At 43.9% G+C, this 16,434-nt stretch overlaps 1 protein-coding gene and 1 long non-coding RNA gene across 2 annotated transcripts in view; both read right to left on the bottom strand.

Annotated features, from left to right (window-relative positions):
- Positions 1–1,911: 1,911 nt before the first annotated feature.
- Positions 1,912–16,434, bottom strand: part of PKP1 (plakophilin 1) — a 234,051-nt gene continuing 219,528 nt past the window's right edge. The window contains 3 exon segments of the mRNA XM_040424148.1: positions 1,912–1,952; positions 2,127–2,230; positions 11,883–11,967. Of these exon segments, the coding sequence (XP_040280082.1) occupies positions 2,156–2,230; positions 11,883–11,967 (160 nt within the window). The 3' untranslated portion in view covers positions 1,912–1,952; positions 2,127–2,155.
- LOC120995135 lies at positions 2,823–7,989 on the bottom strand. Its single transcript, XR_005777538.1, has 3 exons — positions 7,978–7,989; positions 3,672–3,674; positions 2,823–2,947 (listed from the first exon to the last, which is right to left on the bottom strand). It is a non-coding gene; the product is annotated as an uncharacterized LOC120995135 (long non-coding RNA).

Here is a 16,434-nt window from a genome sequence, read left to right as displayed (position 1 = left end):
TGCTATTTTAGTGCCACTATGGGACTTGAACTTGTGATGCTTTGATCGCTGGGACAATGCATTACAATATTTACTGCATTGTAATGCATTGTACTAGGTCAGTTTTACATTGACACCTTGTCAATTAGGTCATGCCTCTGGTAGGTATCAATGTTTCCTTTGGTACCATTGGTACTTCACAATCTCATTGCTAGGGCTCCCTTCCTCTTTAAACCCATTAGATGTGGCGTCTCCATAGACTGCCACATCTAAAAGGTTTAAACAGCTACCCAGCCATTACAGCAGTCATACACAGCCATGCCTCTGCAGTGATCCTGTGACCACAGCGTGTGCCTGCCTGATCACTCCAATGTACAAATACAACACATTGTGGGAACTCCTTACCTGCAGCACCATATATGTATGGCAAATGTCGGGAAGGGGTTAAATTGCATAAATTTTCGCAAAAAAACTAAAACTACATAAAGAATTAATTAAAAGACATTTCAAGGAAATAAAAAGCTTGTGCTTACATATATTTTCTGACACCATTAAAAAGCTGTTACTGAGTTATACTGCAAAGCTTGAGATATAAAATACTGTTGATAGGGCTGAACATTCTGGAACATTTTTTAAATGGGCTTTTCCCATTAAGAAAATCTATCCACAAGATAGGTGATAAATGTATGATCACTGGTAGTTTTACCACTGGGACTGTCGATGATCATGAGAATGTGGTCTCTCCTGTGAATTAAGTGGTAGCGAGCATGTGTGAATACTGCTCCATTCATTGTATATGGGACTGATGGAGACAGACAAATGTTTTACTTGCCAGACCTACAGATAGTGAATGGATATATGAATAGATGATATATGTGTATAGGAATATATGATAGGATATATAATTACTAGTTGAATATATAGCAAATAGTGGTCATACATGCGCAGTAATACTCCATATTTACAGGGAACTTATGATCCTTGGGGTTCCAGAGGTCAGGCTCCAGCAATCATACATTTATCAAATGTCCAGTAGATAGGTGATAAATGTTAATTATAGGAAATCCCATTTAATGAATTGCACAGCCAGCCACTAAATGCAAGTCAGATGCTGGAACAGAAACAATATAATACCGGTAATTTAAAGTGTTTTTCCAAGTTCTAAAATTTTGTGTGGAAAAATCTAACTTAGGTCTCTTGTACACAAACTTTTTTTTTTCCGTTTACATTCCGTTTTTTGCATTCCGTATACGTAACCATTCATTTTAATGGATCCGCAAAAAAACGGAAGGTATACTCCGTATGCCTTCCGTTTCCATATTTCCGTTCAAAGATAGAACATGTCCTATTATTGTCCGCATAACGGACAAGGATAGTACTGTTCTATCAGGGGCCAGCTGTTCCGTTCCACAAAAAACGGAATGCACATGGATGTCATCCGTATTTTTTGGGGATCCGTTTTTTGTGGACCGCTAAATACTGAAAAGCCATACGGTTGTGTGCAAGAGGCCTTAACCAACTTTGAACTGGTTCTGTACCTTAATTATTGCAGTCCCACAACACTTTATTGACAAGCCTATGTTAGCATGATCATCCACAGTGAAAACACATCAGTGAATTAGAGTGGACAGTTTGTGTCTGCTGCAGTAACACTTAGGTCATACAGTCTATAAAGACACTCAGCTATTGTCATCACTGTGGTTGATCAGGTAGAATTGCCAACAAGGATCTGCAAACTGAGTACCATGGTTTAAAATTAACTATATAATTACAAAGGTTGCTGACAATATTCATTTTTGTCAATATACTGTATGAATGAAACGATACACATTCTAACTTTTAGAACTTGGAGAATCCCTTTAAAAAATCTCTAACTTTCAAATGCGTTTTTTTATATTAAAAATGTGGATTTCTTCTCAAACGCCTTTTTCAATTCCTGTATATTGACAGGTTCGTAAATAGGATGGGAGAATCTGCAAAAAAAAGAAAAAGAAAATTACTAGTTTTGGAACTTTTCTTAGCCAAGTGAAAAACATTTTACCATGCAGCATTGAAAACAAATGCATCATTTCAGCTACTTCCAAAATTAGACTTTAGAATAGGGCAGCTTACAAAGCAAGAAACCAGAAAGTATTTAAATATTTTACCTAAAATGTACTTTAGATTGCATGTGATGTTAGAACACTCGTGTTATTGTATTTCGGAGAGCAGAACTTGCTAGGGATCCCATAATGCTCTTGTCTAGACCTTGCTGTTTTAAAAAGAAATAAAGAAAAAAGAATTGTGAGAATCAGATACACATCAACACAATACAGCTGAGGACACGAATACAGTAAGATACAATGCAGGAGACGACTTTTTGATTCCTCTAACTTCTAGTACATTTTTATTTGTTCTATTCTTACCCTTCTGCTACTATCTAACCTATTTACTTTTACTCACCTGGGGTTCACTCTGGGGTTCATTAGGTTAATGTTCACATGGGACTTCTTCCTTGCTGATTTTGGCATGTATTCTGCATCAAAACGCACACAATCTACCTCCCACTATTTTGAAAAATATGTGCCATAGTTTATATGATGTGGATTTTTACATACATACTTTCACTGTGATTGTTTGCATCTCTGGTAGCCGGGGCAATTTTTGCACTTTCAACATGTACAAATACCACCTAATACAAAATAAAAATAAAAATTCTATAGCTATCCCATACCTATATATTATCCAAAAGTAGACACCTGGCACATTGCCATAATGCGGCGGCTGGGACTGATCGAGACCCATTTAACTTGAATGGGTCCGTGATCCGTCCGCACGGTAAAAATAAATAGAACATGTTCTATTTTTTTGCGGGGCAGAGGCACGGACAGAAACACCACGGAAGCACTTCGTAGTGCTTCCGTGCCTCCATTCTGCAACGCAGCTCTGGATTGCAGACTCATTCAAGTGGATGGGTCCGCATCCATGGCTGGTGCCCGCATATTGCGGATCCGCTGTTTGCGGACCCATTCACTTCTATCGGGCCGCAAACAATGCAGACAGCTCTCAGTGTGCTGTCTGCATCAGCACGTCCGTTCTGCGCCATCCGCATAAAAATAGAACATGTCCTATTATTGTCCACTTTACTGACAAGGATAGGACTATTCTATTAGGGGACGGCCGTTCTTTTCCGCAAAATGTGGAATCCACACAGCCATTATCCTTGTTTTGCGGATCTGCAAATTGTGAAAAACAGTCAAAGTTAATGTGCATGAGCCCTAAGGCTGAGTTTACACTTCAGTTATTTCGATCAGTTATTGCTTGCCAAAACCAAGTGTAGGTCAAAAACACAGAAGAGGTGCAAAACCTCGAATTACACCTGATGTCTGAGTAGGCTTCACAACTGGTTTTGGCAAGCAATAACTGATGGATTTAACTAACCAAAAAACTGAAGTGTGAACTTGGCCTAATCCTGGCAGGGCTCCTATAAGAGATACTTAATTACCCCACCCAACCAGTGATTGACAGGTCTCCCTGTACCACTGTGTGTACACAGAAGGCTGACAAGCAGTGTGTGTAATCTGGGTAGTCAGGCTTCAGTCTTTTTACTAGGAACATTAATCCAAATTATATTGACATACATATAGAACAAGCGTTAGGCTACTTTCACACTTGCGGCAGAGAGATCCGGCAAGCAGTTCCGTCGCCGGTACTGCCTGCCGGATCAGGCAAAACGTATGCCAACTGAGGGTACTTTCACACTTGCGTTTTTCTTTTCCGGCATAGGCCTCTTTCACGCTTGCGTTGTCCGGATCCGGCGTGTACTCCACTTGCCGGAATTACACTCCGGATCCGGAAAACCGTCTTCAAAATGCTTTCAGTGTTACTATGGCACCCAGGACGCTATTAAAGTCCTGGTTGCCATAGTAGGAGCGGGGAGCGGTATACTTACAGTCCGTGCGGCTCCCGGGGCGCTCCAGAATGACGTCAGAGCGCCCCATGCGCATGGATGACGTGATCCATGTGATCACATGATCCATGCGCTTGGGGCGCCCTGACGTCACTCTGGAGCGCACGGACGGTAAGTATACTGCTCCCCCGCTCCCCTTTACCATGGCTGCCAGGACTTTAGCGTCCCGGCAGCCATGGTAACCATTCAGAAAAAGCTAAATGTCGGCTCCGGCAATGCGCCGAAACGACGTTTAGCTTAAGGCCGGATCCGGATCAATGCCTTTCAATGGGCATTAATTCCGGATCCGGCCTTGCGGCAAGTGTTCCGGATTTTTGGCCGGAGCAAAAAGCGCAGCATGCTGCAGTATTTTCTCCGGCCAAAAAACGTTCCGTTCCGGAACTGAAGACATCCTGATGCATCCTGAACGGATTTCACTCCATTCAGAATGCATTGGGATAATCCTGATCAGGATTCTTCCGGCATAGAGCCCCGACGACGGAACTCTATGCCGGAAGACAAGAACGCAGGTGTGAAAGAGCCCATAGAGTTCCGTCACAGGGGCTCTATACCGGAAAAGAACTGATCAGTTTTATCCCCATGCATTCTGAATGGAGAGCGATCTGTTCAGGATGCATCAGGATGTCTTCAGTTCAGTAGTTTTGACTGATCAGGCAAAAGAGAAAACCGCAGCATGCTACGGTGTTATCTCCGGCTAAAAAAACTGAAGACTTGCCTGAATGCCGGATCCGGCATTTTTTCCCATAGGAATGTATTAGTGCCGGATCCGGCATTCAGAATACCGGAATGCCGGATCCGTCCTTCCGGTATGCGCATGCGCAGACTGAAAAAAAGGGGAAAAAATAAATGCTGGATCCGTTTTTGCCGGATGACACCGGAAAGACGGATCCGGCATTTCAATGCATTTTTTCAACTGATCATGCATTTTTAAGACTGATCAGGATCCTGATCAGTCTTACTAATGCCATCAGTTAGCATACATTTTGCCTGATCCGGCAGGCAGTTCCGGCAACGGAACTGCTTGCCGGATCTCTCTGCCGCAAGTGTGAAAGTAGCCTGATGGCATTTGTAAGACTGATCAGGATCCTGATCAGTCTTAAAAATGCCTGATCAGTCGAAAAAATGCATTGAAATGCCGGATCCGTCTTTCCGGTGTCATCCAGCAAAACGTATCCGGCATTTATTTTTTTCAACTTTTTTTCAGTCTGCGCATGCGCAGACCGGAAGGACGCATCCGGCATTCCGGTATTCTGAATGCCGGATCCGGCACTAATACATTCCTAGGGGAAAAAATGCCGGATCCGACATTCAGGCAAGTCTTCAGTTTTTTTCGCCGGAGATAAAACCGTAGCATGCTGCGGTTTTCTCTTTTGCCTGATCAGTCAAAACGACTGAACTGAAGACATCCTGATGCAAACTGAACGGATTACTCTCCATTCAGAATGCATGGGGATATGCCTGATCAGTTATTTTCCGGTATAGAGCCCCTGTGACGGAACTCTATGCCGGAAAAGAAAAACACAAGTGTGAAAGTACCCTTACCATGATAGATGCTGTCAGGCTGAGTTACTGTATTGAGTTTAATTGTGTTGTGATACAGTATCACAGACTAAGGCCTTATGCACACGACCGCGGTGTGTTTTGCGGTCCGCAAGTCGCGGATCCGCAAAACACGGATGGTGTCCGTGCGCGTTCCGCAATTTGCGAAACGGCACGGACAGCCTATAATATAAATGCCTATTCTTGTCCGCAAAGCGCGGACAAGATTAGGACATGTTATATTTTTTTTTGCGGGGCCACGGAACACAGCAACGGTTGCGGACAGCACACGGAGTGCTGTCCGCATCTTTTGCGGCCCCATTGAAGTGAATGGGTCTGCACCCAAGCCGCAAAAACTGCGGCTCGGATGCGGACCTGAACAACGGTCGTGTGCATGAGGCCTAAATATAAGTGTATCTGCAATGCAGGTTTTAGCCAGCGGGTGTCAGTAAAAGCATCCTTATTATTCAGCAGAGGCTGGTAGATGCTGGTCAAACACCAATGACTAAATTAGATAGTTTAGTAACACAAACATATAGTGTAATACATAGTCAACAGCTGTTATAATTATTCAATTAGCCCTGCCAAGTGGTGCCAATTATATTGAAATACTAATATAAAAGAGGTTCTTTGGGAATGATTTAAAATGGCTTCCTAAATTACCACTACTTTCAGAGCTGTAATATTTCATGTCCAATTAGTCAGGTGCTTGGGTTGTGGGTTCCAATGCTATATAATCTTGATTGAATAAACTCCTTGGAATGAGATTGAATCAGCGCATTCTTTTTTTATTTTTTTCTTGCAGGGCAATTTTAAATGCAGATATGTGACCTTTGTGTTTGATCAAGCTCCATTGTAGACCGAAACGTCACATCTATGCATTTAAAGTTGCACTGATTCTATGTCATTCCAAGGAGTGCTTGAGTTTATTCAATCAAGATACTTTCAGAGCTGCCTATAGGGGGTGAGGGACAGAGCATCACTAAACTACACTACAATGGTAATAATGCTAATCTGTCTATGATATGCTATCATGGCTGAGGAAACTGAGTGGAAAACTCACCAATGTGTACTATATGCAGGTGCCAAAGTGAAGTGTGTAGTGCACCCTCCTTGGCAGCTCGGCAAGTAGAGACAACTAGTCCTGCCCACATGGACGGGTTTTCTGGAGACCATTTTAAATCATTCCCCTTTTAAGTCTAATTTTGGGGACCCTTAATGCTTGACAGCTAGTAATACATTTAGTAATAAACTCTTAGGCCTCTTTCACACTGACGTGTGTGACTCGTGCCTGTGCTGCGGCCCGCAAATAGGGGGCCGCAATGCACGATCGCCGGCCATAGGTCAGCCGCATCGGATCGCGGACCCATTCACTTTAATGGGTCCGCGATCCGCCCGTTCCGCTAAAAGATAGAACATGTCCCATCTTTTTGCGTAACGGAAGTACGGGACGTAACCCCACGGAATGCACACGAAACTGTGGCCGTGTATTGCGGGCCGCAATACGGCCACGGATCACACACGTCAGTGTGAAAGAGGCCTTAAGGAGTGCATTATGCATCATACGCCTACGCTGTATTTATGGCTCAAGCATAGTTTTGAATTGTGAATCAGATGCGGACCTGTTCGTTTCAATGGGGCCATAAAAGATGCTGACAGCACACAGTATGCCGTCGGCATCCACACATTCGTTCTGCGGCCCTGCAAAAAAAAAAAAAAAAATAGAACATCTCCTATTCTTGTCAGTGTTGCGAACAAGGATAGGACTTTTCTACGCAAGTGAAAAAATAGAAAGTGGCATGCGCTTGGCCAGGATATGTGTTTTGCGAACCTGCATGAGCCCTTAATGAGCTTAAGTTAGGCTGGGTGGATGTAAAATTTATGAACAGGCTAATAAGGGGTTAATAACTTTTCCTATTATGGTGAGTGAAAAAACAGGGTGTGTGTGAATGAATTACAAGCTTGTATGGAGGAATTGTGCTGTCCGGAAAAGCGTTAGCAGTAGAGAGCAAGCAGTCCTGAACCGATAACTGCATGCTCCAAGATTACTCAAGTGAATAAAAGCGTATGTGTAAAATAGTGGCTATTGTATGAGAATAAATGAAAAACATGAGAAAGGTAAAATAAATAACATGAAATGAGGAAGAATGTCACGTGAAGATATTGTAGAAGAAATTACCATTAGGCCTCTTGCACACGACCGTATGGCTTTTTCTGTATTTTGCCGTTTGTTTCAGTAGTGTTTCCGCTTCAATTCCATTTTGCCGTTCCGTTTTTCCATTTGGTTTCTGTTTGTGATCTGTTTTTTGCATACGGACCGCAAACGGAACACAAAAAAACAGAATGGAAACAGAAAAAATAAATGTTTGTGTGCAAGAGGCCTTAGGAGGCAGTGATAGCCAGTTCGCAGTGTTCGCCCTTGAACACATGCGGGCTGCCATCTTAACTCACAAGTCGGCAAGAAGAGGGCTTACCTGTGCCGCGAGCCGGTCTGAAACAAATGCGGTCACCGGGAGCAGGCGATGTGCGAGCTAGCGCATGCGCAGTTCCTTCCCTGAGGCTGATGCCAGCACAGGGAAGGAACACTATGATGACACTGCGCATGCACTAGCTAGTGAGATTGCGGTGCTCTAGCTTTCTGATGTCGGGGAGCAAGGAGGAGATTCTGAGGATGCGGGGGGTGCCGGGCTTTTTTACGCTGAACTCATCTCAGGGACAGGACTCATCTCAGGTTAATTTGCATATGTATCAAATCGGGTTTTTTACACAATAAAAGCACATAGAGCTATGGGGACTCGGTATTGCGGATGTGCTAGCGGCCATCTAGCAACCCATGTCCAAAGCTCTATACACAAAATCCCGGTGACAGGTTCCCTTTAAGTTCCCAGTCCGCTCCTGATGCTACCTACTTGGAGTGTCAGCTTGATGGGAGATGCACTGTATTTTTTTTCTGTTTAGGATTTATATATTTGTCCCATCACTATGCTTTAAAGGGATTTTCCACGATTTTGATACAGATGACCTATCCTCAGGCTAGGTCATCAGTATCTGATCGGTGAGGTTCCTAAACCCAGGACGCCGCCGATCAGCAGAATGCTTTGGCGCTCCTGTGAGTGCCCCGGCCTTCTCACAGCTTACCAAGCACAGCGCCGTACATTGTATACCAGCTATGCTTGCTATCGCGCTCAGCCCAATTGACTGCCAAGTCTCATGCAGCGAGAAGAGAAGAATGCGATAAGCATCAGCTTCTATCCCCTCGTTCTAGTCTCTGACATATCAAAAGTTTTGTGAAAAATTAGTGACCCTTTAAGGCCCCTTTCACACGGGCGAGTTTTCCGCGCGGGTGCAATGCGGTAGGTGAACGTATTGCACCCGCACTGAATCCTGACCCATTCATTTCTATGGGGCTGTTCAGATGAGCGGTGATTTTCACGTGTCACTTGTGCGTTGCGTGAAAATCGCAGCATGCTCTATATTCTGCGTTTTTCACGCAACGCAGGCCCCATAGAAGTGAATGGGGTTGCGTGAAAATCGCAAGCATCCGCAAGCAAGTGCGGATGCTGTGCGATTTTCACGCATGGTTGCTAGGTGACAGTCTATTCACTGTATTATTTTCCCTTATAACATGGGCTAATGGACCTTTGGTGACGTAAGATCACATGCTCCAATCACATGGTCCATCACCGCGGTGATGGACCATGTGATTGGAGCATGTGATCTGACGTCACCAAAGGTCCTTTAGCCCATAGTTCATCTTTTGAGAAGTAAAGAAGAGACCGGGACTTACGCGAACAAACGGAGAAGGTGAGTTAATTTTTTTTAACCCTTAACTGATCACTTACTATGCATTCTGTTTTCAGAATGCTATTATTTTCCCTTATAACCATGTTATAAGGGAAAATAATAACATCTACACAACACCGAACCCAAACCCAAACTTCTGTGAAGAAGTTCGGGTCTGGGTACCACAGTCGGTTTTTTATCACGCGCGTGCAAAACACATTGCACACGCACGATAAAAACTGAACATCGGAACGCAATCGCAGTCAAAACTGACTGCAATTGCATTCCTACTCGCGCGGGTTTGCCGCAACACACCGGGACGCATCCGGAACTAATCCGGACACGCTCGTGTGAACCCAGCCTAACTCTTTCAAGACCAGGTGATTTTCCATGTTTTAGTTTTTTACTCCCAGCCCTCCCAAGCCATAACTTTTTTATTTTTACATTCACGTATGCAGTATGAGGGCTCATTTTTTGTGGGACAACATGCACTTTCTAATGGTACTATTTACGGTTACATACAATGTGGTGGGAACTGGGGAGAAAATTACAAACGGGATAAAACTGGAAAAAAAAAAATGCTTATTGGGTTTTCTTTTTACGGCGTCCCCTATATGGTGAAACTCCAGGTCAGTACAAATCCAGCTATACCAGACATGTATATTTCTTTTGCCGTTTTTATACTGGAAAATAAACATTTTTTCTTTTAGTTGCCATATTCTGACCCCTATAACTTTTTTAGATGTTACACGTATGGAGCTGTGTGAGGGCCAACCTGTATGAGGGCTTATTTGTTGTGGGCCGATCTGCACTTTTCATTGATACCATTTTGGGGTGGGTTTGACTTTTTGATAATTTTTTATCTCATTTTTTGTAGGAGGAGAAGCGACCAAAAAATGAGCCATTTAGACTTTTTTTCTATTTCGCCTTTATTTTTTATTTTTTTTTTCATTTTGGAGAAGGGAAGATTAGAATTTTTATATTTTTCAAAAAAAAACATTTATTTAAAAAAATTACATATTTTCCCTTCGGGAACTATAATACGCAATTATTGAATTGACATTCTCATAGACTCCAATGCACTAAGCCTCATTCAGACGTCCAAGTTTCACGGACGTGTGCTGTACATGTTCTCCACGGACAGCACACATCCCCATTCATGTTAGGCCTCTTTTACACGACCGTATGGCTTGTTCCATTTATTGTTTCCGCTGGGTTTCCGTTTCTGTTCTGTTTTTCCATATGGCATATACAGTATACACTAATTACATGGAAAAAATTGGGCTGGGCATAACATTTTCAGGCCTCCTGCACACGACCGTTTTTTCCCCCCGTTTACTGGCCGTTTTTTGTATTCTGTATACGGACCATTCATTTCAATGGTTCCGCAAAAAAAACTGAATGTACTCCGTATGCATTCCGTTTCCGTATTTCCATTCCGTTTAAAGATAGAACATGTCCTATTATTGCCCGCAAATCACGAACCGTGGCTCCATTCAAGTCAATGGGTCTGCAAAAAAACGGAACACATACGGAAATGCATTAGTGTATACTGTATATGCCATACAGTATACAAAAACGGAAACCCAGCGGAAACAAAAAATGGAACAACGGATCTGTGAAAAACAGACCGCAAAACACTGAAAAAGCCAGAACGTGATTTGCGGGCAATAATAGAACATGTCCTATCTTTCAACATACGGAAAAACGGAAATACGGAAACGGAATGCATATGGGGTACATTCCGTTTTTCTTGCGGAACCATTGAAACAAATGGTTCTGTATACGGACCGTATACAGAACGCAAAAAACGGCCCGCAAAACGAAAAAAAAATAAAATAAACTGTAGTGTGAAAGAGGCCTAAATGTGTGTTTTCAGACATAAGCGTTTTAGCACTGTCCGTGGGTCAGTGTTTTTAGCACGGATGCATGCTCTATTTTGTCCGTCCATTATAGTCTATGGGTCCGTGAAAACCACGGAGGCAACACGGATGCCATCTGTGTTTTACGGATCATTAAGAAGAGATGCTTTATAAAGTATTTTTCAGCTGTTCAGTGTCAGCGAAACACGGATGCAACACAGACAGCAAAAAACGGACACAATGAACAAACACTGTTCCTTTACGGATGCATCACTGACCACCTGCTCACGGATTTGAGCACGGATGTGTGAATGAGGCTTTAGTATTGGTCTATGTGGATTTTACTATGTTTCTATGGAGCCCTGCCATAGGCAGGGGCTCTACAGAAGTTACTATGCATCAGCCTCCTGTCACACAGGAGGACAGGGGCTGCTGCCAACATGCTCCAGCTCTCTCGATCTCCGCAAGGGGTGGGGTGGAGAGCCGGAGCATACCCGGAAGCACACACTTCTGGGTTTTCACGCGTGGTCAGTTTTGGCCATTAGCTGCGGATGCTTGCTGTATGAAACAGCAGGAACCTGCCGGCTATGGCGTCCACTCCACTCATGAGCTTTCTTCCTCTTTTCTGTGCTTTATATTTTCTCTCCTTTTATGATCCACTTCTGCCTTTTGCTTCTAAAACTGCATCAGTAAACCTGACTATGTGGCCATACCCTTATATCTTAACTGAGTAATATTTTTTTATTAGAAAATAAAAGCTGTTACTATACCTGTTTTAATATTCCTTGCAACTCCTTTTGTGACCACATGTCTGTCAGGAAAAGACGAGCTGCTTCGGCAGCTTTAGGTGAACTTCTGTAAGAGAACAAAGTGTTATAAATGAGAGACAAGTTTATTTTTTATTCATCATGTATAGAAAAATGTAATCAAACAGAGCTAATACTGTGTGCCCAAGACAGACATATTAATTATAAATGGTAACCAGTTTAAAAATACAAATATTTAGAAAATGAAAAACCTTATTTTTTAACCCCTAAGCTATGACTGCAAGTGTATTACACCAACAGATTATCTTACCAATATCTGTACTATCAGACCAATAGTCGGTGTGTATAACAAAAGATCTGACTATGTATTTGGTCAGAAAATCGGTCAGATAATCTGGTGTAACACAGGCCTAAGGCCTCATGCACACGATCTGCAAAACACGGTTGGCATCCATGTGCGTTCTGAAATTTGCAAAACAGCATAGACAGCCATTGATATACAGTAACTGCCTATTCTTGTCTGCAAAACGGACAAGAATAGGACAAGTTATATATTTTTTGCGGACCACAGCAACGGATGCAGACAGCACACGGAGTAATGTCCGCATCTTTTGCGGCCCCATTGAAGTGAATGGGTCTGCATCTAAGCCGCAAAAACTGCAGCTCGAATGCGGAACAAAACAACGGTCGTGTGCATGAGTCCCACGTTGATTGGAGCAGGTGGTCAGCTGCAGGTGGCTCCGGCTTTATGTCTTAGGCCCCTTTCACATGAGCGAGACAGATTAGGTCCAGATGCGTTCAGGAAAAAACTCACACCATTTTGCAAGCAACTTTAAAAAAAAAAATCTGCGTAGGTGCAATGCGTTTTGATGCGTTTTTCGAGCACGTGATAAAAAACTGAAGGTTTACAAACATAATCTCTTAGCAACCATCAGACTTGCTTCCAGATACAATGCGTTTTTCACTGAAGCCCCATTCACTTCTATGGGGCCAGGGCTGCGTGAAAAACGCAGAATATAGAACATGCTGCGATTTTCATGCAACGCAGAAGTGATACGTGAAAAACAACGCTCATGTACACTGACCCATTGAAATGAGTCAGGATTCAGTGCGGGTGCAATGCATTCACGTCATGCATTTCACCCACGTGGAAAACTCGCTTGTGTGAAAGGGGCCTTAGGCCTCATGCACACGACCGTTGTGTGCATCCGTGGCCGTTGTGCCATTTTCAGTTTTTTTTCACTTTCAATGGGTCCGTGGAAAAATCGGAAAATGCACCGTTTTGCAGCCGCATCCGTGATCCATGTTTCCTGTCCGTCAAAAAAATATGACCTGTCCTATTTTTTTGACGGACAACGGTCAATGGGTCCGTGAAAGAACACGGATGCACACAAGATTGGCATCCGCGTCCGTGATCCGTGGCCGTAGGTTACTTTCATACAGACGGATCCGAAGATCAGTCTGCATAAAAGCTTTTTCAGAGATGAGTTTTCACTTCGTGAAAACTTATATCCGACAGTATATTCTAACACAGAGGCGTTCCCATAACTTCTAGTTAGAATGTACTACGAACTGTGTACATGACTGCCCCCTGCTGCCTGGCAGCACCCGATATCTTACAGGGGGCTGTGATCCACACAATTAACCCCTCAGGTGCTGCACCTGAGGGGTTAATTGTGCATATCATAGCCCCCTATAAGAGATCAGGGGCTGCCAGGCAGCAGGGGGCAGACCCCCCTCCCTCCCCAGTTTGAATATCATTGGTGGCCAGTGTGCGGCCTCCCCTGGCCTCCCTCTATTGTAATATCATTGGTGGCCAGTGTGCGGCCTCCGTCGGCCCCCCCTCCTTCCCTTTATTGTAATATCATTGGTGGCCAGTGTGCGGCCTCCCCCTATTGTAATATCATTGGTGGCCAGTGTGCGGCCTCCCCTCTCCCCCCGCCCGATCATTGGTGGCAGCGGAGAGTTCCGATCGGAGTCCCAGTTTAATCGCTGGGGCTCCGATCGGTAACCATGTCAACCAGGACGCTACTGCAGGCCTGGTTGCCATGGTTACTTAGCAATAATACAATATTAGAAGCATCATACTTACCTGCTGCGCTGTCTGTGACCGGCCGGGAGCATCTCCTACTGGTAAGTGACAGATCATTAAGCAATGCACCGCACAGACCTGTCACTTACCAGTAGGAGGAGCTCCCGGCCGGTCACAGACAGCGCAGCAGGTAAGTATGATGCTTCTTGTAATATTGCTAAGTAACCATGGCAACCAGGCCTGCAGTAGCGACCTGGTTGCCATGGTTACCGATCGGAGCCCCAGCAATTAAACTGGGACTCCGATCGGAACTCTCCACTGCCACCAATGATCGGGCAGGGTGGGGGGGGGGGGAAGGCCGCACACTGGCCACCAATGATATTACAATAGAGGGAGGGGGGGCTGGGGGAGGCCGCACACTGGCCACCAATGATATTACAATAGAGGGAGGGGGGGCCGGGGGAGGCTGCACACTGGCCACCAATTATATTACAATAGAGGGAGGGGGGGCCGCACACTGGCCACCAATGATATTCAAACTGGGGAGGGAGGGGGGTCTGCCCCCTGCTGCCTGGCAGCCCCATATGTCTTACAGGGGGCTATGATATGCACAATTAACCCCTTCAGGTGCGGCACCTGAAGGGTTAATTGTGCTGATCACAGCCCCCTGTAAGAGATCGGGTGCTGCCAGGCAGCAGGGGGCAGTCATGTACACAGTTCGTAGTATATTCTAACTAGAAGTGTCCCCATCACTATGGGAACGCCTCTGTGTTAGAATATACTGTCGGATCTGAGTTTCACGATGTAACTCAAATCCCATGGTATATTCTAACATAGAGGCGTTCCCATGGTAATGGGGACGCTTCAAGTTAAAATATACCATCGGATTGGAGAAAACTCCAATCCTATGGTATATTAACTCCTGACTTTACATTGAAAGTCAATGGGGGACGGATCCGTTTGAAATTGCACCATATTGTGTCACCGTCAAACGGATCCGTCCTCATTGACTTGCATTGTAAGTCAGAAAGGATCCGTTTGGCTCTGCACGGCCAGGCGGACACCAAAACTTTTTTTTCATGTCCGTGGATCCTCCAAAAATCAAGGCAGACCCACGGACGAAAAAAGGTCATGGATCACGGAAAAACGGAACCCGTTTTTGCGGACCGCAAAAAAAAACGGTTGTGTGCATGAGGCCTTATTCACATGTCAGTGATTTCCATCAGTGATTGAGAGTCAAAACCAGGTGCAGCTCTAAACACAGAACAGGTGAAGATCTTTCCATTATACCTTATGTCTGTGGAGGCTCCACTCCTGGTTTTAGCTCACAATCACTAATGAAAAACACTGACATGTAAGTAAGGCTTTAATTGGCTGTTTAACGCCTTAAATGTCATGGTCAATAGTAGACACTACATGTGTTTTCAGAGGAGGGGGGCTCCCTCTTTCACTCCTCCACTGGCTTCCCTTGCAAAGTGATTGCAGGTTGCTGATGGTGATTCTGATGGTTATGGCTATGTTGGAAGCCTAAATATAGCCTGTTAGGCCCTGCCAGAGGCAGACTGCCAGGCTGTAATACATAAGTAGTGCAGTTTATTATGTTAGTACTCAAATAAGACTAAACAAAGTGCAGATTTACAAACAGAACATCTGCACCTATTTCTGTGCGGATTTCTGTGTGTTTCCGCACCAAATCAGCCCCAAAATCCAACTTGTGTTTTTTGGTGCGGATTTGATTCTGTTTTGCTGCAGATCTCACCCTTGCATTGAAAAGACAAGACATACTGCAGATTTCAAAATCCGCATGGAAGAAAAAAGCAAAGTGTACATGAGATTTGTCTAATGTCATACTCTTTGCTGGTACTGCATTATGCTGCAGTTTTTCCGCACAAGAATCTGAAAAGACCATGTGCAATCCACCACGAGTGCAGGTAGCCTTAGGCCTCTTTCACACAGAAAATGTGCGGGTGCGTTGCAGGAACACGCACAATTTTCCTGCGCGAGTGCAAAACATTGTAATGCGTTTTGCACTCGCGTGAGAAAAATCGCGCATGTTTGGTACCCAAACCCGAACTTCTTCACAGAAGTTCGGGCTTGGGATCGGTGTTCTGTAGATTGTATTATTTTCCCTTATAACATGGCTATAAGGGAAAATAATAGCATTCTGAATACAGAATGCATAGTAAAATAGCACTGGAGGGGTTAAAAAAAAATGCCCCCAAAATGGTACCAATAACAGTCACCTCATCCCGCAAAAAATAGCCCCTATATAAGACAATTGCCCAAAAAAAAAAAAAAATATATAGCTCTCAGAACATGGAGACACAAACATTTTTTTTTGTTTCAAAAATGCAATTACTGTGTTAAAGTGAAAAATTTTTTAAAAAGTATACATATTCGGTATTGTCACGTCCGTAACAACCAGCTCTATAAAAATTTCACATGACTTAACCCCTCAGGTGAACACAGTAAAAAAAAAAAAAAAACATTGCCAAAAAAGCCATCTTACATCATGAAGATTGC

The sequence above is a fragment of the Bufo bufo genome, chromosome 3 (genome assembly GCF_905171765.1).
Source record: "Bufo bufo chromosome 3, aBufBuf1.1, whole genome shotgun sequence".
In the NCBI taxonomy this organism is placed as follows: domain Eukaryota; kingdom Metazoa; phylum Chordata; class Amphibia; order Anura; family Bufonidae; genus Bufo; species Bufo bufo.
The sequence above is the reverse complement of the archived record's forward strand: the minus strand, read 5'-3'. Positions and strand labels throughout refer to the sequence as shown.